Source organism: Ambystoma mexicanum, chromosome 3q (assembly GCF_040938575.1).
Source record: "Ambystoma mexicanum isolate Mex_15411 chromosome 3q, UKY_AmexF1_1, whole genome shotgun sequence".
NCBI classification, from domain to species: domain Eukaryota; kingdom Metazoa; phylum Chordata; class Amphibia; order Caudata; family Ambystomatidae; genus Ambystoma; species Ambystoma mexicanum.
In genome coordinates, this window is record NC_090926.1 from 1,250,400,213 (window position 1) to 1,250,422,193 (window position 21,981).

A 21,981-nucleotide genomic window follows, 5' to 3' on the forward strand; every position below is an offset into this window, starting at 1 on the left:
ACCTCTCCGGAGGTGGAGTTTTGTAGGCCTGAGCCTGGCTCTCATGCCGATTCCTCGTACCGGCGCCTTATGGCTAGGGTTTCCGAGTACTTGGGATGGTCTGCTCCCCCAGGGGAGTTTGTGCAGGATGATCTCACGGATATCCTTGATGTTGGTCCCCCAACTGACCCGGTATTGCCGTTTCATATGGCTCTACAGAGAAGGGTGGCGGCGGCTTGGACTGCTCCGGAGAGTCTCCCGGCGGTGGGCAGGTCCTTGTCGCAAAAATACCGTCCATCCAGTAGCGACCCCTGCTACTTGACCAGGCACCCCACTCCGTAGAGTTTGGTGGTACAGGCGGCCACGGCCCCGGCAAAGCAGGCGTCGTACCCTACCATCCCTCCTGATAGGGACGACAAACGTTTTGATGGCTGGGCGGAGAAAGTGTTTTCTTCTGGTGGTATGGCGCTTCAGGCGGCCAACTCCATTTGTGCCTTGTCTCGTTTCACACACACTCTGTGAAACTGTGTTGCGTTAGCGGCTGAACATATTCTTGAAGGGGACGAACGGGATGGTTTCTTTGCTATGGTCCAGGATGGTAAGGATGCCATGTGTGAGTCCGTTCAGTCGGGTTTGGACATGGCTGAATGCGTCAGCAGGTCCATGGCGGCGAGCACCGTGATACGCAGGTTTGCGTGATTGCGGAAGTTGGGGTTTGCTCCTGATGTGCAGTCCCGGCTCCTCAACATGCCCTTTGACGGTGTACACCTTTTTGGCAGTAAGGCTGACGAGAGCCTTGAGAGGTTGCAGACCTCCAAAGCTGCAGCGAAGTCGTTGGGCGCTGCAGTTCGCCAACCTCCGCCTTTTCGTCCTAGGGCACAGCAATGGAGGGGTGGTTCCTTTCGCTATTACTCGTCCTTCAGTAAAGTGAGAGGAGCTGGCAGTCAAAGAGGCCAACGCAGGGGTACCAGAGGTGGACGACAGGGTACCCGTGGTGCCAAGGCCGCTCGGGCAGTTGCCTCTTTGCCCTCAGGTAACGCCGCAGCCGCTACCACTCAGTCATGAGGCCATGTCCCATGGTTCGCCGGTTGGGGGAAGACTGGCGCAGCATCTTGTAGAGTGGCGTGCCATTACTTCAGATGTGTGGGTTCTGGAGATCATAACCCACGGCTACTGTCTTCCCTTTCGGCAGAGGCCTCACGACAATCCACAGGGGAACCTCTCTTTGCAGAGTCCGGATCCGCTCCTTGCTCAGGAAATTCAAGCCCTGCTGGAGAAAGGCGCCATAGAACTGGTGCCTGTAGCGGAGAGGAACAAGGGATGGTATTCCCCTTATTTATTGGTTTCAAAGAAAGACGGGGGATTGAGACCCATCATGGACTTGCGCGGTTTGAACAAACTCCTCAGGAAGGACAAGTTCAAGATGGTTACTCTCTCTCAAGTCCTCCAGGCCCTTCAGCTTCAGGACTGGTTGGTGTCTCTCGACCTTAAGGATGCTTACTTCCATGTGCCGATCCATCCCAAGCACAAGAAGTACCTGAGGTTCGCGGTTGGCGACTCGCACTTTCAGTTTCGGGTCCTGCCGTTCGGATTGACCTCCGCCCGAGAGTTTTCACCAAGCTCATGGTGGTGGTGGCAGCGCATCTCAGGCAAGGGGGGATTCACGTCTACCCCTACCTGGACGATTGGTTGATCAGGGGGAGCTCTCCCGAGCAAGTCCTGGATCATCTGTCCGTCACCTGCCACTCCCTTCACAGGCTGGGCTTCTCCCTCAATTTAAAGAAGTCCCATTTGACGCCAACACAGCAGCTCCAGTACATCGGAGCAGTGCTCGACACTTCCCTGGGGCAGTTTTTTCCTCCCCAGGTGAGGGCTCTTTACATTCAGCGGATGGTGCACAAGTTTCAGCATGCCCAGACGCTCCCAGCGTTCGAGTTCTTGAGGTTGCTCGGCCTCATGGCATCCTGCATTCTTCTGGTGCCAGAGGCTCGCCTGCGGATGAGATCTTTGCAGTGGGCACTCAAGATGCAATGGTCGCAGGCCTCCGTCAGGATGTCGGACCCGGATCAGGAGCCGCCCTCGGTCGCCCAGGACCTTCTGTGGTGGGCCGTCGAAGGCAACTTGATGAAGGGGGCTCCATTTTGGCTTCCCTGGCCGGAGGTGACGGACGCATCCCTTACGGGATGGGGAGCTCATGCCAACGAGCTGACAGTCAGCGGTCGTTGGTCTCCGTCGGAGTCCAGACTCCATATCAATCTGTTGGAGCTGCGGGCCGTCAGGCTAGCCCTAAAGGCTTTTCTGACGACTGTGCGAGGAAAGAATGTCCTGATCCTGACGGACAACACAGTGGCCATGCACTACCTCAACACAAAGGGGGGAGCAGGGTCACTTCTCACCACTCTACATTCTCACTGTACCCCAAGCACCATGTGCCCCCTCACGCTTCCGCTCCTTCCAACTCTTGGCCCCACCTCCACTGGAACTCCCTAACACTTTCTATCCACTCCATCCCTACCTACTCATCTTTCCGCTCCTCTCTGAAAGCCCTTCTTCTTCACCCCCCCCGACTCTCCTTCCCTACCTCTTCCCCCCTTAAACCCCCTGCCCCCCTCCTTTCCCCTCCCTCCTTCCCCCTCCTCCTGATGACCTCAAATTGGTCACTGAATCCACTTAGGGGCGTTGGAGGTCACTAGAACACTTCCCCTTCCCCCTACTCCCCTGACCTCAAAACAGACATTGTAAACCCCATCACCTACCCTCTCTCCCCTTCCACCACTCTTCCCCTCCTTTAAGTAAATTGTTCTACATATTGTTCCAATGATTTGTTTCATGTTTGTAAATGTGCTTCTCTCACTATTGTACCTGTTATACTGTAAAGCGTTTTGGCTTAAAGCGCTATATAAACTCAATAAGCATAAACATATCTATGTAATCGATATGGAGTTCCTTGAATGGCCCTATGGGGCCGGGCAATGTTCCTTCAAAGTTTTGAGTGTGTGTCCTGGATGGAGTCTGTGACGTGTAGTGCAGTTTGGCACAAACCAGCCCTTACTTATGTGAGCAGCAGTGTGCTACTTAAGTGCATGCGTAGGGAAATGTAGTTCTAGTGCGATGTTTAATAGTTCTATGGGCATCAGTACTTTACCTCTGCTGCTTTGTCTCCATAAAATGTCGGTTGGTGATGAGGTACATCCTCTTTTTACCCATAAAGATATTTCCTCTGCTGGGTCTCTTTCCTGAAATTCAATTATATGTTCCTTTGATAATGCACTGTACGTGTCTGGTAACCCTCTTTGTTGGGCTGTGGTAGCAGGTATTTTGCTTCCTTCTAGAAAGGACTTATACTCTGCCTGTTTTACAGCTGCGTCTGCAGCTGCATTTCTGCGTGACACGAAGTCTGTTCCTCTGTGCATTTTACTATGGCTACGTGTATAGGACCCTTCAATGCTTCAATTAGGTTTGACAATAATAAAATTACATGCTGGACTGGGGACCCATCTGCTTTTCTGTATCGTCTCCTCTTCCATCCCCCATCTTGATAAACCTGAGTGTACTGTAGACAAAGCATACAATAAGCAATGTCACATAGCAATTTGCTATGCAATTCTGTTGATTTGCTAATTAAACTAAACACTTGTAGCACAGCTTGCTATTTAAATTACCCTGTTCAATAATATGATATGATAGGTTATTTATAACGCACCTAATACCCAGAGGTTTCTAAGCGTGGACCCGGGGGATCGAACTTGTGTTGCTCAGTGTCATCTTGCTTCCAAGGCGAGCATGTTGCCCATGAGCTATCCTCCCAAGACAATGAAAGCACAGCTTCACCCTGCATTCCTCTTGTCCTCAAGGGTCTCCCCAACCTCTTTTCCCTGTTTACTGTAAGTTCAAAGGGGCTAATGGAGAACGTGTGCAACAGTAATAATCTTGTCCACTATTAAAAGTGCCAAAGGCCATATAAAAGTATCAGTACCACAGATTGTGGCCCTGAGTACTCATGGTAATAAATACCACTTCCATGGGTTTATAGGGCTGAAATGGCCTACCTGGTTTGGGGTTGAGGTTATTAGCAGCCCTGTTCTCCCAGAAAGTGGCTTAATGCTTTATTGAACATCATATCAATGACAGGCAAGGGCCATCTTGTCCACCTGAAGTTGACAATTACCCTGCCTGCTGCAACACCATACTGTATACTTAGTCTCAGGCTATAACTTTCCTTTAACATTGTAAACATTTTGATTCATGAAACATCTGAACTTCTCCTTGCAGAGCAAATTATGGGTCAAGCATGTGCATCATACAATATACAGCATACTGCCCTGTGCGTCACTGACTGGACCCAGCTGCAAAGAGCGTTGCACTGACAACCTGTTTATCATATCTATTTATTTGTGTCCATTCATGCAGCTAACCTTTACATTTTACAGACCCTCATATCACTAATGGCTCGCTTCTATACTGTATTGTTGCTCATTTTATATCTTGGGTACAAATAGCCTCTGGTGAAATTAAAACTATTAGTACAAAATTTCTAATCAAATTTGTTTGCTAATCGAGACATTTTTAATTCGCAAACTCTGCTAATCAATTTTTGAAAAGGAAAGTATGCCTTGTGTAGATGTCCTGTATGCCAAATCAATGTCTATTGTGACATCTTCGTATGCTGATATTTCTAATGCTTCAATGAGTGCTATGAGTTCTGCTGCTTGTGCTGAGTAATCTCTGCTGCATCACTATCTGAAATTCTTCTTCTTGGTTTGTCACATATTTCACTACTGCTGCTCCTGTGTGCCTCTGGCCACTCTCCTGATCTATTCTCGATGGCCCATCTACATAGAGTACTTCTCCTCTGTCAAGGGGGTCTTCAGTTATCTTACTGACCTCATCTGATGAACTTTAGTCTTGTGGTCCAACTGGCTTGACAATGTAGGTTGCTAAGTTTAATGTGTGGCATCTTACTATGGTGATGGTTGGGTTTGTCAAAATTACCTCGTGCCCACGTGCCCTCTGCGTGTTGTGTGGATTTATTTCTCTCTAGAATGGAAAAGACTGCATGCTCAACGTACAATGTGAGTGGACATCCCATAACTATGGTGGCAGACTTCTGCACTGCAGAAGTTGCTGCTGCTAATAATGCTTGTTCATATGGAAAGTGTTTTTGCATTACTGGGTCTAAAAGACCACTATAGAATGCCAATGATTAGTGTTTCTGCGATGATGGCTGTGTGAGTACTGTTGTCATGACCTTGCGATTTTAATTTAAGAATAAGAAAAAAGGCTTTTTGTAATCTGGTGTTGCAAGTACAGGTGCTCCACTGATTGCCATTTTGAGATCTTCAAAACATTCTGCCATCTCCTCTCGCCGTACAATTGTACGCTTAATTTTATTGGCTTTCTTGAGGGTCTGCAGTAGGGGTCTAAGATGTTTTGAGTAGTTAAATACCCGTGTGCGGCTATAATTGCTCAACCCTAGGAATTGTTGCATCTCTCTGATTGCGTTTGGCTGTGGTGTGTTTATCTGACCCAAATATTCCACTTCTTTCTGGCAGTACTGCAATTTGTGTCTGTTTACTTTATCTGCTAGTATTGTCGATGTTTCCTAAGTCCATCAGGAGGACCCTGTTAAAGGCACTAGGGGATTCATAGTACCCCTGGGGCAGCCTCGTGTGTTGGAATCTCTTTTCCACGATATGAAAAGTATTGTGAGTCTGGATGTAATGGTATGGTGAATAATGCATTTTTTAGGTCTACCACTGAAACATAGCCCTAAAGCATGTGGGTTGCTTGTCCAGTCGACTAGGCATTTGGGCTAAGTCTTTGTGTAGATGTGTAGGTGTTGTAGCTGTCAGTATTGTCTGGGGGACTTCACTGTGTTGTATTACCAAATGGCAGGGTATGCTGATTTGAAAGACTACTTCCCCATCCGTGTCCAAGTTTGCAAACAACTGTAATTTCTCTCAACGGCTGTGTGGGGTCTATGCATAGCACATGTCTCCACTCCATTCCTTCCTCGTTTGCACACGTTACAATTTCCTCGTTTGCACACGTTACAATGATTGCGTCTTTGCTCATGATTGCTGCATCAATATGTAAGGTAAAAGTTGTTCCTAGTGCTTCCTCATGTGGCACTAATGGACTAAATATGAATTCTGCTGGCAGGTGAAATATCACGTTCTGCATTCCTGGTAACCAATTGATCAGAATGGTGACTGCATATGCGAATAATGCCTCATGTAGTGGTTTTGTTTATTATTTGTAGAGCACACCTAACCCTAAGGTATCAGGGGCGCTTAAGCATCGATAAGTGGTTACAGTTACATAGTGTTGTTGCATAATTGGGACCAGGCTGGGTTACATGGTGGTCATAATGGTAAAGATGATAAACAGAATGCATATGACATGACAGACTAGGCTACAGAGTGGTCAAAGTGGAATGGGCACACTACACAGTGTGTTCGGTGAGAGACATCTTTCATGGACACAAAGTCAAAGTCACAAAGTGGACGGTGTAGCTTCAGCAAAGCAAGTGGTTCTCAAAGAGAGAAGGTCCAGCACAATAAATAAGGTAGCATAAATAATGCAATAGAGATGGAAGTAATTAAGCAGCGGTAGTCCAGGAATGACTCAATTCATGTGAGGCAGACAGTGGTGAGATGAGCTAGATAAGCTGACAGTAGCTAGACAAGGTGCCAGTCTTTCACCTTGGATCTAAAACTCCAAAAAGTGAGCTCCGCTCTGATGGCAGTGGGAAGGGAGTTCCAGCATTTGCCTGTTAACACTGGGAAGCTCTATTCCCCCAGCCGTTTTCATTTTATATTTAGGTTTATTGAGGCAGTGCAGGTAGGTGGATCTGGTAGGTCTGGTAGATTGGTACCTTGAGAATTTGTCTGACAGATATTGTGGGACTGTGTTGGCCAGGCATTTGTGTCTAATGACGAGTGTGCGAAGTTTGATTCTGGCACGGACTGGTAACCAGTGAGAATCTCGTCTGATGGCTGACATATGACTTGAGCATGGTATGTTCAAGGAACAATGAAGGGCATTGTTCTGGAGAACTTGAATTTTGAAGCATTTATAAATGCGCACACAACGAACCAAATCGTATCCTGGCGCAGATGGAACAGAGAGATGAGACTCAGAAGGCCAAGAGGACCAACTGGGTAGACCGTACTATACAACAGACAAAAATAATAAAAATCACAGATTTATTTAAAGAGATAAGTTTTGAGACCTGCTCTAAAGGTCATCAGGGAGTTGGCTTGTCGCAGATATAGCGAAAGACTGTTCCACAATCTGGGTCCGGTCACTGAAAAACACTGATCTCCCCTTGACCTGTACTTCATCCTAGGAATTACAAGGAGGAGGTGGTCCTCCGACCTAAGAGTGCGAGTGGGTTGGTATCGTTTCAATTTGTCTGTTAGATATGCTGGTGCCATGTCATGCAAGCATCGATAACCCAGACAACCGGTCTTAAATTTTTTCCGATCTTGGACTGTCAGCCAATGTAGTGATCGGCGAAGACCGGATGTATGAACATTTTTAGGTACACCAAAGACCAGTCTGACTCCGTAATTTTGTGCTTTCTGGAGACGGTGGATTTGATTACTCGGTGCTCCGGCCAGAAGACCATTGCAGTAATCAAGGTCTGAATTGACCAGTGCTCCCACCACTACAGCCCGATCTACTTTAGGCGCGTAGGGTAGTGCTTGGTGCAAAAGGCAGATGTTATAGAATACGGACTGTACCTTGGCTGAGACCTGGGCATTACATCCTAGGTCACTCTGCCAAATACAACCCAGATGCTGACCTTGGTGGAATATTTAAGGCTAGCTCCCAAAAACTGAGGAGGGGGGGGACATTTTCCTCCTACAAGGAGATGTAATCTATTTAGGTTATGCTCAGAGGAGCATAGGAATAGGGTGTTACAATAAACCAGTTTTGAGAAGATTAGGGCCGTGGCTAATGTGAGGCAGCTGTTAGAGGACAAAGAGTTTGCAGGCGTTGAATAATGTATTGGTGTAAGCTGTGGTGGAGACTGTGGAGTTTACTTGTGTTTTAAGTGAGAGGGTGAATCTAAATAAACGGCAAGGGTTTTAACCTCTTTAGCGAATTTGATGATATTGCCATAAGTGTTAAAGGATTTGTAACAGTGGTCAAGCTTGTTCAGATGGGCCTGGGTTCCGACGATTAAAAGTTCTGTTTTATCGTCATTTAGGCAGAGACTATGTGTAGTCATCCAGGCCTGTTTTTCAAGATAGATTTCGTTTAGCTTATCAGAATCTTTTTCATAGCAACCAGTGAGTGTTATGAGGACCTGGGTGTCATCAGCATAATTTGTGTAGGTGACACCCAGGTTATAAAGACGATCAGTAAAGATAGGAGCTTAGTAAAGATATTATAAAGCATGGGTGAAATGCAGGAACCTTGGGTACTCCACAGTGGATGGGTACTGGCTCCACAGCTGCAGTGGGTGCAAAAACTCTGGTCGTTCTATTTGAAAGGAAGGATTGGATCCAGCTGGCAGCATTTGGTGAAAATGCTGCTACGGTAGGGAGGTGTTCAGTCAGGATTTGATGGTCAACAAGGTGAAATGCTGCTGCTAAGTCCAACAGGAGCAGGAGCCCTTATCCTTGGCTTCGTCTATTTGGATTTTTAAGTCCAGGAGGGCTGTTTCTGTACCATGCCTGGGTCTGAAGCCAGATTGACGCAAGCCAAGAAGGTTGTTGTCACCCAAATGTTTTTGAATTTGGAGATAGGCTACTCTGTCCATTATCTTTAAGAGAAATGGAACTGTTGTTACGGGTCTGTAATTGGTCGGTGAGTTACGGTCTAGTTCGGGTTGTTTAAGGAAGGCCATGACCCATGCCTCTTTAAGGTTGTTAGGCACTACGCAGTCTTTAAAGGACAAGTTCATCAAGGTAGTGATTAAGATTGCCAATTCTGTGGTGCTTTCATTGATGAATGGAGCTGGGCAAGTGTCTCCCTGGCAGTTAGTAGGTTTGAGGCCCAAGATTATATATACTACTTCAATAGTGTCAATTCTCGAATTGTGTTGGTGCTGCAGAGTGTCTGTATTACTGTGGCTATTCTGTTGTAATGCATGCCTGGTATTGATCACACAATTCCCTTATTGTGAATGAGATGGTCATGTTGAGCTTCTTAAGGAGAACCCTCCCAAGTAAGTTCACTGGTGTGTCCGTGCTGTAGTGTGGTTGGGGGGGTAAATAATCTGTAGAAGGAACCCTTACGATTGCCCCAGAAAAACATTGAGTATCCCGTTATCTGTCAATGGCAACCGTCCTTCCCTTAAGATCCGGTGGCTCCTGTGTCCACCACGAAAGTAACCTTTCTGTTCCCTATCTTCGCCCCTACTTTGGGTTCCTTGTCTGCATTTGGAGTGATCAAGAGAACTGGGCACATCAAGGCATGCTGTGGGCTGTCCTATGGTGTATAGGTGTTGGATCCTGGAAGAGGGAAAGTATCATTGCTGTCAACACTGGCTCCAGTGTAGTGTGTGTGTGTGCCACGTGGCGGGGCATTCTGTTCCCATGGGGCTGTAATTGCCTGTGTAGGAACTTGCTGTGTGACATTTTGTATTGTATTTGGTGTGGGATACTGTATATGCTGTTCCTGTGTGGGAACCATCATTTGTATTTTGCCTGCTTTCCTCGGCTATGCAGATCCAGGAGCACACTTTGGCATAGGAGCTACAGTCTGCTGTGGGGTATAAAATCCCTGTGGTGCCCCTTGTGCATAATATGGGGATGGGGATGCTCCTGGCCACTCCTCCTACTCCGGCAATGGTAGCTAGACCAGAGAAAAAGTACAAAGCCCCGGACTCCATTATGTCTTGAGAGGCCATCCTAAACCTGACTCCGTCATCACGCCGGCGGCAAGGTAAAAGACTGCAAAACCCAACCTCTCCTTTCACAGCTCCGTCCGATAAGGAGGGACCTAAACTAGAAGCAATGGGGCGTAAGGTCTAAAGTGCGCCATCGTTGACTGTGTGGGCCAGTAACGCCATGGCCATGATGGCAAGGCTGGATAGAGAATTATGGCTCTGTATGTCCCGTCTCACTAAACACCTCCCAGAAGAGGCCAAAGCCATTATTACAGACGGACACCTCTGTGGGCACCTCCCACTGCGGTTTCAGACAGATGGCACACAGCACAGTATTGAGACACCAAGACTGGATGAATGCAACAAGTTTCAGTCCAGAGGTACAGGCACATATCCTAGCCATGCCATTTGATGGGCAAGACCTATTTGGCAAGAAAATAGATGATCATTTGAAAGACATCAAAGCTGACACAGACGCTGCTAGGGCAATTAGCTCTTTATAGGACAAGGACCGCTCCTTTCGAGGTGCCAGCTTCAAGTACGGCAGGTCGTTCCAAGGTCAAACGTCATCTCCAACCTTATTCCAATCGGGAGTTGGATACCACAAGGTTCCACCAAGTAGCTGAACCAACGTGGCAAAAGGGGTTCAAGCCAGGGCAGGAACCAGACCAAGAAGAACTGACTCGAACTCGGAGTGTTAGGGAGAATGTTCAGTTTAGTGCTAAATTCCTCCCAACTTAGAGACCCCCAGCTCTTTTGCTGAACTTTGGTACTTTGTACTTTTAATTCTGTGTGTTTGTGTTGTTTTCTTTTGTTTATGGAGTCTGACAAACTCCATAGGCATCATCGTTTACATTGTGTCACACAGCACCTTCAGTGCAGTGGCACAGGGAAGTCTCTTAGATTTCCCAAAGGTTTAAATACCTTCTCTTGGATAAACTACTGTTTCCAAGAGCAGTGAAGTGATTTTACTTACATTGTAACTTTCTAGACCCAGCATACAATAGGGTGCTGGAGGGGTTACTTAGTATCCTCTTTGTCTAGCTTCTCATATAACGTTTTTAGCTTCCCTTTTCCTCAATGAATTGCTGATGGCAGTGGCTTACTTTTAACTACCATGGTGTGCATTTACAGCGGACTGCGTTTGCAGCTGCAGTAAAGCACTGAACGGTGCAATTTTTGTCAAAATGGCCCCAGTCTTCTTTTTCCACCATTTCTTTGTGTAAAGGCCCTTTTTGAGATTTACTCTGCGCACCAAACCAGGTTTGGTCCCTTTGTTCACTTTGCCTTTGCGGGATTCACGAGTGAAGTCCGCCTCTGGGTCCAGGGTGTCTGGCGGGGGCAGGAAGCGAGGGAGGTGCCCGAAACTGCCTGTGCTTAGTCTCCTAGGAGACAGGAATGCACTCTTAGGTGATTGGCCAGCTGGCAGTCCGGCAAGGACAGCCACCCTGCTGGGTGACTGACAGCTAGGCTAGAATGAATGGGAGAAACCTGCATACAAGGCAAGGCTTTTTGGCTTGGAAGGCAGAGTCGATCACAGGACGAAGGAATCCGAAAAAGAACTTGAAGAGGACGCCTGCTGAAACTCCTGGACTGTTGTTTGCCTGGTGAAGCCCTGCTGCTGTGCTGAAACTCCAGTTTCTTTTCGACTAGAGAAGCCCTGTAAGGATGACTTCTCCCCTTGAGTTGGTGGGACCAATCAACTCCAAAGTAAGCCACCTGGAAATCCTCTCGGAGCTGGTTGAAATTCCACTGCAGTTGCTGCTGGAACCGAATAGCCAGGGAGAGAAACACCAGATTGTGTGCGTTGCATTTAAGTTGGCCAAGAGCTCCAGGAAGATCCTCCGGACTCCCAGGAAGCAGGATCGAGCCTGAGCCACCTCAACAGAGTGCTGGACCCCAGATGCAAGGAAAGCCCATCTCGACAGACAAGAGTCTTCAGTGTTGCTATTTGCTTAGACGCGAGGAGCTGAAACCGCAAAGTGACACTGAATAGAAGTTGGTCCTTGTCTGTTGCCGACCGTGCCGTTGCAGTGTAGAAGACCTCCCCACGACTGAGGCCCAGGAATATGGGATCTGCAGAGCTGCACAGGAACAGAAGCCAGCTAAAGCCTGTCTTCTAACCGAAGGTACGGTACAGTCTAAGAGAACTTGACTCTTGTTGTAACCTTACGTGGTCTCTGCTGAGACTTGTCCGGGTTGGCCTGTAGAGTTGCTAACAGCTTCTTTACTTCACAAGCCTAATCAACTTGTGGCCCTGCTTTGATTTCTTCTTTTCTACAAAGACTTCTAATACATTGTGCAAGACTTTTGCATACCTGCAAGAATTGTTTCAGCTCACCTAGACTTTTGCCCAATTGACTTTGGCCTAGCCTGGCTCCCTGAATGACTCTTCTTCCCTCTGACATTGTGTTTGGTCGTCCTTCCACGAAGGGGATAACTAACTTTGCATTTGGGGTACCAAAAGTACTTACCTGCTTTAGAATATTTGTGTGATCTCTTATTTTGTTCTAATAACCTTTTTCCTTTGACATACACGTCTAATTCTAAATACAAACAGTGGTATATTACTGTCCGCAGTGTCCTACTTACTAAAGTCACCTGCGGGTGTGGGAAGTGTCTGTGTGCCAACCCAAAAGGGTACTTATTGATTTAGAAATATTAAGAGTGTGGATTTTGGAGTGTATTTGTGTGTTGCTATTATATTGTCCCTTCTGAAGAAGACTTACTCTGACTGTTAAATTAATAAGTGTTTAATCAAGAAACCTTGTGTATAAGAGTTTATTTGAATACTTGTCACTGTGAATCTCTGTGTAACTCCCCTAAAGCTTGCATACCACGCTACCAACCTGTGTAGCACAGACTTATACCGAAGGTTGGGTTCCTATTGCTAGGAGGTCAGGGTTGTTGTAGTGCACCCAAAGGGTAATTTCTTCAACGACCCCCACCTCACCCACCGCCAAGAAAAAAAAAACATCCTCCGGCTGCAACACCTAAGAGTAGAAGCTGCCAAACTTTTTCTAAAAGCTGCATAGAGCGGGTTCCACCTGTACAGTGGGGGAAGGGATTCTAAACCCACTTTTTTCTAGTAAAAAAGAAAAACGGCCAGTGACGCCCAATACTAGATCTACGGACCCTCAACGAGTTTGTCTAAAATTCAAGATCACCTCCCTTCAACTTGTCCTTCCATGCCTCGAGATGGGCAATTTCCTTGCTACCGTAGACTTGGAGGACACGTACTTCCATGTACCGTTTACTGTCGGAGACCAACATTTCCAGTTCAAAGTACTTCCTTTCGGGCTAAAGTCTGCACCAAGAGTGTTTATGAAATACCTGGCCCCAGTGGCCGCTCACCTCAGGCGCTCTGGGGTACAGGTTTTCCATACCTAGACGACTAGCTAGTGAAAGGAAGCTCCTTGGAAACCGTATCAGAGGCAGTGGGAAGAACAACCCTACTCCAAGACCTTGGATTCTCAACCAACGAGGAAAATCATCACTTCTGCCAGCACAGACAGCAGTCTTTCTAGGAACAGATCTGGACACTCGAGTTCCCAGGGTTCGTGCCTCTCTGGACAGAGTGGCCACAATTCAAAACCTCATTGCATGGTTCAGAGAGAGAACAAGCGCCACTGTCATACAATACAAGTCCCTCCTGGGCATGATGTCCTCTTGTATTTTCCACGTACCAAATTGCAGACTGAAGATGAGACCGCTTCAGGAGGAGCTGGACAGCCAATGGGTTCAACGCAGCGGATCGTGGGAGGACATTGTGCATCTCAGTCTAAGTTTCCACAAGGCCCTCGAATGGTGGGCCAAACAATCCAACCTTCTACTGGGGTTACCCTTCCAACTAACCACGTCCACTCTACTCTTCAGAAGGACGCTTTGCTCTCGGGTTGGGGGCTCATCTGGGCAATTTACACACCAGCGGGATATGGTCCTCGGCAGAATCCCATCTGCACATAAATGTGCTGGAACGCAGGGCCATTCAGTGGGCACTAAAGTCTTTCCGACCAGTACTTTCCGGACAAATGGCGACCGTGCATACAGACAACACCACTTCAATGCACTACACAAAGAGGGCAGCACCAGGTCCAACATCCTCTCGATGGAGGCTCAACAAGTCTGGAACTGGGCAATACACCACGAGATACACATGAGGGCAGAACATCTGCCCGGCAAGGATAATGTGTTGGCAGACAAACTCATCCATCAATTCCTTCAATCCCACGAATGGGAGATAAACTAACGCGACCTGAACAAAGTATTGCAACCCACGTAAATAAGAAGTGCAATCAGTTTGCTTCCAGGTACCCAGAGAGATACTCCTTGGGGGACGCGGTCTCCATACAATGGAAAGGAACATTCCTTTACGGGTTCCCTCTGACACCTTTGATCCTGCAGGTGCTGTGCAGGATGAACAAACAACCATGCACAATGATACTAATAGCACTGGTGTGGGCACGCCAGATTTGGTACCCTGCACTTCAACTAGCACTGGAGAAGCCCTTTCACCTCCAGCCGCACCCGCACCTGTTGTCACAGCGCAGGGGTTAGCTGCTTCACCACAGCCCAGCCAGCTTGTCCCTCAGGGGCTGGCTCCTCCGCAGCGAACATTCCACTGCCTCATTCTAGATCCCGAATGCTGGGGCATAATGCCAGCTGTCAGGATTCCGTCCACCAGGCGGCCATATACAAAAAAAATGGAAATGGTTCAAATCCTCGTGTTTGGAAGCTGGCACAGATCCTGGCATCTGCAGAACACATTTTAACTTACCTTCTACATCTATCAATAAACGGTTTGCAGTTTCTTCCATCTAGGTCAATGTCTCGGCCCACTTCGCTTATACCACCAGGCCTCATCAACTCTCTCTAGTGGCACAGCCGGCGGTCAAAGCTTTCATTAAAGAGCTTATGCGTTCTTTCCCAGACAAAGGAAAATTTCTCCTTCCTGCCTGGAGTCTTAACACAGTCTTTGCCACGCTAATGAGAGCTCCCTATGAACCAATTCACAGGTGTGACACAAGGTTCTTATCGTGGAAAACAGCCTTATTGATGGCTATAACCTCAGCCACGCGCATTGGGGGAACTACAAGCACTGTCCCCCGAGCCACCGTTCCCACATTTTCACAGGGACATTCTTCAACCTCACCCTAAATTCATTCCAAAGGTCATATCTGAATCCATTTTAAAGGAAAGAATTGTTTTGGCCACTTTCTTTGGCAACCACGCAAACGCAGTGGAATGGAGGCTGCGTTCACTTGATGTGGCGAGGACACTAAAGTTCTACATTGAAAGAACAAAAGATTTCAGGACTTAAACTAGACAAACAGTGATTTATTTAAGATGGTTTTCAGGAAGTTCTGATGGTCTGAGTGGTTCTTCATAGAGGGGTTTAGGGAGTTCCTTAACGGAACAGGAGTCCTTGTCCCCAAAAGGGGAGTCTCTGCCTCTGAGGTCCTGCTTACCGCCTCCCCTAAGGGGAATGTTGCATAGCGGGCTCAGCACCCTAGCCTCACAGAAAAGGACTCACCTCTGGGGAGAAATGACGAGATCCTGTGAATCATCACAGGACCCAAGAGTTGACTGGAAATGGTAGGAAATTAAGGTAAGTGACTGCAAGTTCCCACTAATTGGCGTCTTGCTTCCTGAAGAAACATCCTATTTGTAACATTGGGTCTAGTCTTACAATTGGGTCGAGTAGTGGCACAGCCTCTGGATACTTATCTCACTCAGCCAATTAGAAGCATGTTAGTCTCTCCAAATATTCCTTATGAGAGACTGAATCTTGGTAGAATCAAAGCAAGTCCTAAGGTGCCCTCTTGGTCATAACTGTCAAACTTTAATACCCTCAGGTTCCTAGTTGATATGTGACCTGGGGTTTACTGGAACAAAGAAGGTCAAGACTAAGAGTGTTTCTAGAGACTTTCTGTCCAACATGACTCCTTGCTTACCTCTCTTAAAGTCTCTCTTCCTAATACCTCAGTGTTGTCATGCCTTTATTCAACATGATGCTGTTGCCCTCTATTCTTACACGATGTGCCCCTCACTCACCTTCTCAGCCTTGACTGCTCGAGCAGAGCTACGTCTTGGTGAGCCAATCAAATCTCACAGATCGTCTGCTTTTCTAGGCTTAGGAAGGAACCTCACGCACGAAACATAGGGTTGGTAGATTCATCACGCCATGTACCCTGCAGTGCCACTCGCTGCCCCCTGGTGACTGTTTACAGATTGACTGGCTTCGGTCTGTGTGACAAGTTAGTTCAGACGACTGAAAAAGGAAGATTACATCCACCAAAACGTTTTTCCTAGAAGAAGAAATTTTTCTTTGTCCTTTTTCATTCTCTTCTCTTATGTTTCTTGTTTTATCTCTTGTTCGGTCTTATTTATTCTCTGACTCGTTGCTCGGCCTTTGACTTTTTCTCTTCCTCTCCCCGTTCTTTTCGTTTTACTCCAGTCACTCTTCCTTTGTCTGTTTTCAGTCTTTCTCTGCCACAAGTGTAGTATCTTTGCCTTGCTTTATCTCTATACCCATTATCTGTCTCATTGTTGATTCTTCTCCTGTTTTTCATTTTAATTTGTTTGTCCTTTAAACCTTTATGTATTCATGTCTGCCTTGTCCAATTGAATCTTTTTTCATGTTTTATATTGTTCCCTAATTTGTGTTGTCTTGCTTCTCTTTTCAATACCTCTGTTTTTTTATGTCCTCTTTTATTCTCACCACTCATTTCTTCTTGCTTTGTCTCTCACTCTATGCTAGTCTCCTTTTTTTACCGCTACCCTTTTGTCTTTGTCTGTTACCTTCCACTGATGACCTCTCCTTTCTGCTTTTGTTTTGTATATTAGGAACTGGCTCTTCTCCGCACGGGGGTCAGATTCAGTATGCCACTCTGTCGCGGGCGACGGCTCGTCCCAACAGCTTGAACCTGTCTCGGTCCAAGAGCATCAGCAACAGCAACCCGGACTTGGCAACCACACCAAACTCTCCTGACGAAGAGGTTCAGAGGATCATCGGCAGCAAGGTAGGGCGGAACCACTGGCACCCAGAGTCGCCCTCTGATTGTTTCAGGTGGGGGAGGAACAATTGGGCAGTCGTTTTCAGTCTGTGGGTCCCAGCAATGAATTTCAATAGGAGGGGTTGCTGTAGGGCAGAACTTTCTGAAGAGCCCAGTACTGGAGTGGCAGAGGTGCTATAGGTGGAATCTCGGGTGCTTTGGCTGAACTGCACAATGTCTCTGATACTGGATGCAAGCTAGTAACAATTGAGATGCATTCACAAAGCTATAGCTGCATCCCTGTACCAGAGTTAAACTGCTGAGGCAGGATTGAAGCAACTTGTTAAGACTGGAATAGCGCTGGTAGCTTAGCAGACCTATGTTTGGGGGGCCAATGCTGGTGATGAGGTGCATGTCCATATCACACCATCCAAAAAGGTGTCCTACAATGTATTTCTGGGAGGTAATGCTGATTTAGTCTTTGGAGAGAGCTAATTTGTTCCTAACTCTGGAGGTTTTGGGGTGGTTTCCTGACAGTGGGATAAAGAGTGGAGCGGGAGGTAAGCATTGGCTGGGTTGACCCTAGTCCAGGGCGCTAGTTTAATTAAGGGACTCTTGAGTAGTTGGATTGATGAATTGCTCGCTGGACCCTGTTGCTGAACCATGAGGGGGGTTAGGTGGTGGGTTGTTGCCACTGATGTACTGCGTCCTGTCCTCATGCGGGTGACTTGGATTATACTGTCTCTCTCTTTTGTGACCTGTCTTGCTGCTCTCTCTCCTTGGACGCTGCCCTACGACTTGCTGCAGGGAATGGACCGCTCTCATTCGTGGGTTAACTCTGCATACGCCCCTGGAGGCCCCAAGGCCGTGCTGCGCCGAAACCACCCCAACTCCAGTGCTGACCTCAAACAGGTGCCAACTTCACTTCCTGCCTGGGGCCCCCAACCCCACAACCACCAACATGTGGAACCAACCGCCTCATCTCCCGACTCTTCCCTTTATCAACAACCCATCAACCATCACTCCATCGCCATCCCATCCTCTTCCTTCCTTCCTTCTTTCTGTTCCTCGCCTAGTGGAATCCTGCTTCCATGTCTTCCAAGATCTGCTTCGAGCTATGATTGAGGCACCTCTGTGATTGCTCTGACCTGGTGCATGATGGCATGTGACAGTTTCCAAACTAGTTTGGATTGGGATGTGAGAGCCCCCAACTAGTATAAGCTGAGAAGTCAGTGTTACACAATCTGTAGAGGCAGGGGGGCGAGAGAGCCCAGATCTAATACACTTCTGCAATGTGAATGTGTCCTAGTCTTGTACAGGTACAGGTCTGCAACATGAATGTTTCCTGGCCTTGTACAGTATGGGAGGTGAGATGGCCTCAAAGTGATATGGGCCAAGGGTGAGAGATTCTCCAACTGGTACAAGGTGAGATTACAAGTGCTGCGACATAATACGGGTCAGTCAGTGAGTGAGAGTGCTGAAGGTTAGTGTCACGAGCTGCTACTGGCCATGAGGTAACACCATGAAGAAACACTGAGCAGAACAGGAGTGCCTCACAATAAGAGGCGAGAGGAGCTGTGTGGTCGCCAAACTAATTGTTAGGAGGGTTTTCATCTCTACCTAGGGTAAGACTTGGAGAAGCCAACCTGGTTGCCTCAACCAAAGTTTAAATTAACAACTCTCTTCATGGTATCAATACTGAACAGTCTGGCTGAACCAAGGAGGGAGTGGGTACTGTTGAGTACTAAGGGTAACACTTACAACAATAATAAATAAAAGGCACAGTACAAAAGAAAACGTAATTATACTATTGCACAAAGGCCCACTTTATGCATTTAAAGCCAAGTAAAAAATAACTCTATGCATATAAATACACTGTTTGGCTACCCACTATGGGTTGCTCACTTTGTTAGGATTAAAAACAGATATCACACTGTAATTACTAAAGTAGGGAAAAGCTGTTGGAACATTCTTTAGGAAGATGTATGGCAGCCCTCTGCTGAGGGCTGTGTAGCCATGTAGTGTAACCATGTGACCTAATGCTTGAACAGTGCTTCACCCACAAGGAACAACCAAACTCCAATGGTAGCGGCAGCAGAGCAATCAGGCTAAACTACAAGAGAGAGGAAGTCTAGCAATTATTCCCAGTGGTCACCACACTTGCACATGTTATTCATGTGGTCACACACAAAATGTTTGATAGGGAAAATAAGTACTCTGGTTAAACATAACTCATAGCAGAGCATAGTGTAGATAAAAATACAATAAATAGCCAGTTGAGGCCTAATTTACACAGCCCCCCCTGATGCACTGTGTGCCGGATAAGATGTTGGTGCCAGTATATATTGAGGCACAGCGCCCCGCAACCATAGGTCCGCTGCTCGGTTCGAGAACACTGCTTCATTTCAGTTATTTTTCTTCTTGTTTCACGCCATGCCGAATCTGCTGAAGTCCTTGCGTTTTAAACCCTGGAATCGACTCCGGTTATCTGATGTCGGTCTCCAAGCCTCACAAGATCTGTCTTGGAGAAGGGAAGTGCATGACGCACATGTATGCTGGTCGTACCCGTTGATGCATCGAATGCTCTTCGTGAGAGGCCAGCAAAACTATTTACTTTTCTCCTGAAGGAGAAAGAGAAAAGGACATGTTCCAGGTCGCGCAGCCTTACACCAAAGAACAGTCTCCAATTCATGAGACAAGAAGAAGCAGCACTTGTTCTAACACTAAGGTCATAGGGGGCGTGTGGCGCATCAATATATATACTGACCCTGACGTCCTATCTGGTGCAGAGGGCCCTTGGGCAAAGCAGATGCATAGCTGTGCTCTGTCCCCGGTGGCAGAAAGGTTCCGAAGAGCAGCTGTGCTGGAGATGGATATCACAGATGCAGAATCCATGCGAGGAACATCCATCAGGAAGAATATTACTGAGAGGTAAGTAATGTGTTCACCCGGTAGTAGGCACTATCCATATAGGCTTTCCAGAAGTTAAGAAAAGTCCACTAGATGGTATTACACATAGTGATAGTTACCAGTCAGGATCCAAGGTTAACACACATAACTTAGCACAGATATCCTGCTACACTCCAATTAAAAGTAGGATACATAATACATATGCACACAATGCAACTATAGCACTCGATGTAGATAACAAGGGAACAGAGTGTCTAAAACAGCCAAGAGGGCTACCAAATTCCAAGATATATTTTGATTACATATTCCCTAAGCTTAAGAAGGGCGTATTGCACAGCAAGGAGAGAAACCGTAGCACCACAGTGAAATATTGTATATGCATCAAGCAGAGTTTAATTCACAGATTTAAAAATGCTGAGTAAATCAGGTAGAGTATTTAAAAATCTAGGACGCAGTGAGGAACTCTAGGGAACCTAGGGGGACCCTAGAAAAATGCCTTAGACCAAGTAAATACCTTCCAGTGTCACCCATAGGCGTTCGAACGTTGTGGAAAGTACTCCATAGGAAACAGGAGAAAGTCTGTAGGCTGGCCTGTGGATATGATGAAAAGCCATGTGAGTCCCAGTTCCTTCGAACAGGTACAAAGAAGAATGCATTTGACCCCAAGGGATACCAGTGGAGCCCCAGAAGAGGAGATCTAGTGGAGGGTTTGAGACCCTGCAGCCACAGGAGCAGAGATAAAGAGCAGGAGTCAAGCCCCTCAATGTTAACCAATGGTCAAGTGCAGTAGAAGGGACCTGCGGAACCCAGCAACTACAGACGACGGGGATCCCAGAGAGTGAGTATCTTGAATAACCTCCCCAACCAGGGCCTAGAGGCAAGTACTCCTTGTGCTTGCTTCCAGGAAGTCGGTTCTCAGATGGCAAAACAACCCGGTAAGTAGGAATCTTCTTTTGCAGGGCGAAATGAAGGACCTGGTCACCTAGGGACTTCAACCTTTAGCAAACGATGACCCAGAGGTCCCAAAAGAAGAACGCTCATCCGTCACAAGAGTCGGACCCACCTGCCTACCCCCAAAACTAATGTAGGGAGATATAATCACCCTAGGACAGAAAGTGTGTGCCTAATAATCCTAATCAGTAACCCAGGATCACATACTCTAAAGGGATGTAAGGGCAGGGGAACTTAAGTAGAAGTCCCTTTGGCCGCCAAAATACATCAGAAACCCTAAAAATAAAGAGGGGGAAAAAGCAAAAAGATTAGTGACCCCATGAAATCAGACTCCAGTACCCCCAGAAATGGAATTCTGCCCCAAGACCATCACTGGCTTGTGGTGTGTCAGCAGGTGCACTTTGAGATGTTGTCCCTAATACAATAGGGTCCCTGTGGAATTAGCTCAGTATCTAACACTGACGAGAGGGAAAGGTGATTTTCTAATCTCTGTCAAAGTATTGTATTGGATTTAGTGCGGCACATTGGCATTAAACGTGGGAATAGAACCTTCTACAGAGATTCAGAGCAGTATGCCGTCATCTTCATGGGTGGTAGCCCAGAGAGCTTCAAGCCAATCTTTATTTGTCCTTTATAGAAACTACACTGAAATCGGTCAACATTAACAGCCTGGGCACATTTTCACGTTTATATTGAGGTTTCAGTTTTGGGGCATTATCCATCCTCCATGGATCTTGCCTCCTGGATGTTACCTGGTGAGATATTGATTGTGTGTGTGTATGGAGTGTTTGATTGGGATGTGGCAGTCCTGAGAAATGACTTAATTCCTCTTGACCAAGGTTTTGTTGCAGTGATTCAACGACGACGCCTGGCGGCACCCTCCGAGGATAGGTCTGGTTTTCACCACATTGTCTCTTTCTATCCATCACTCATCTTTATTAATCTCTTCTTTCTCCACCATCTTCCTTCCTCTTCTTCCACCTCCCATGTCACTTTTCACAGGCCACAGAGCGAAGCCCGAACCGTATCTCGGCCTGTATCGAGAGCTCAGCGTTTATGGCATCCAGCCAGATGAGGGCAACATTCAAGAAGGTAGCGGGCACATTTTCTGGTCTGCTCTCTTGCATGCATGCAAGAGTCTCCTCTCAGTGCTAGTGTACTTTTATAGACAAGTTCTCCTTAGAGTGCACACAGACACTATAGAATTGTACCTGTATACACAGTCTTGGTGCTCTTGTACACCGTAGGGATCAGTGTTCCTGTACATGCACCTTCGTTCATTGTATGTTTCGGTGCTGCATG

At 47.0% G+C, this 21,981-nt stretch overlaps 1 protein-coding gene across 6 annotated transcripts in view; it reads left to right on the forward strand.

Moving 5' to 3' along the window:
- The window catches only part of DOCK6 (dedicator of cytokinesis 6), a 1,219,180-nt gene that overhangs the window by 568,913 nt on the left and 628,286 nt on the right, over nt 1-21,981 (forward strand). For 3 of the 6 annotated variants that reach the window (XM_069604231.1, XM_069604230.1, XM_069604232.1), the window contains exons 22-24: nt 16,670-16,845; nt 17,626-17,730; nt 21,682-21,771. In XM_069604231.1, the coding sequence (XP_069460332.1) occupies nt 16,670-16,845; nt 17,626-17,730; nt 21,682-21,771 (371 nt within the window). The remainder of the gene's footprint in view (nt 1-16,669; nt 16,846-17,625; nt 17,731-21,681; nt 21,772-21,981) is intronic. The other 3 variants (XM_069604233.1, XM_069604234.1, XM_069604236.1) reach the window with 3 other exon arrangements.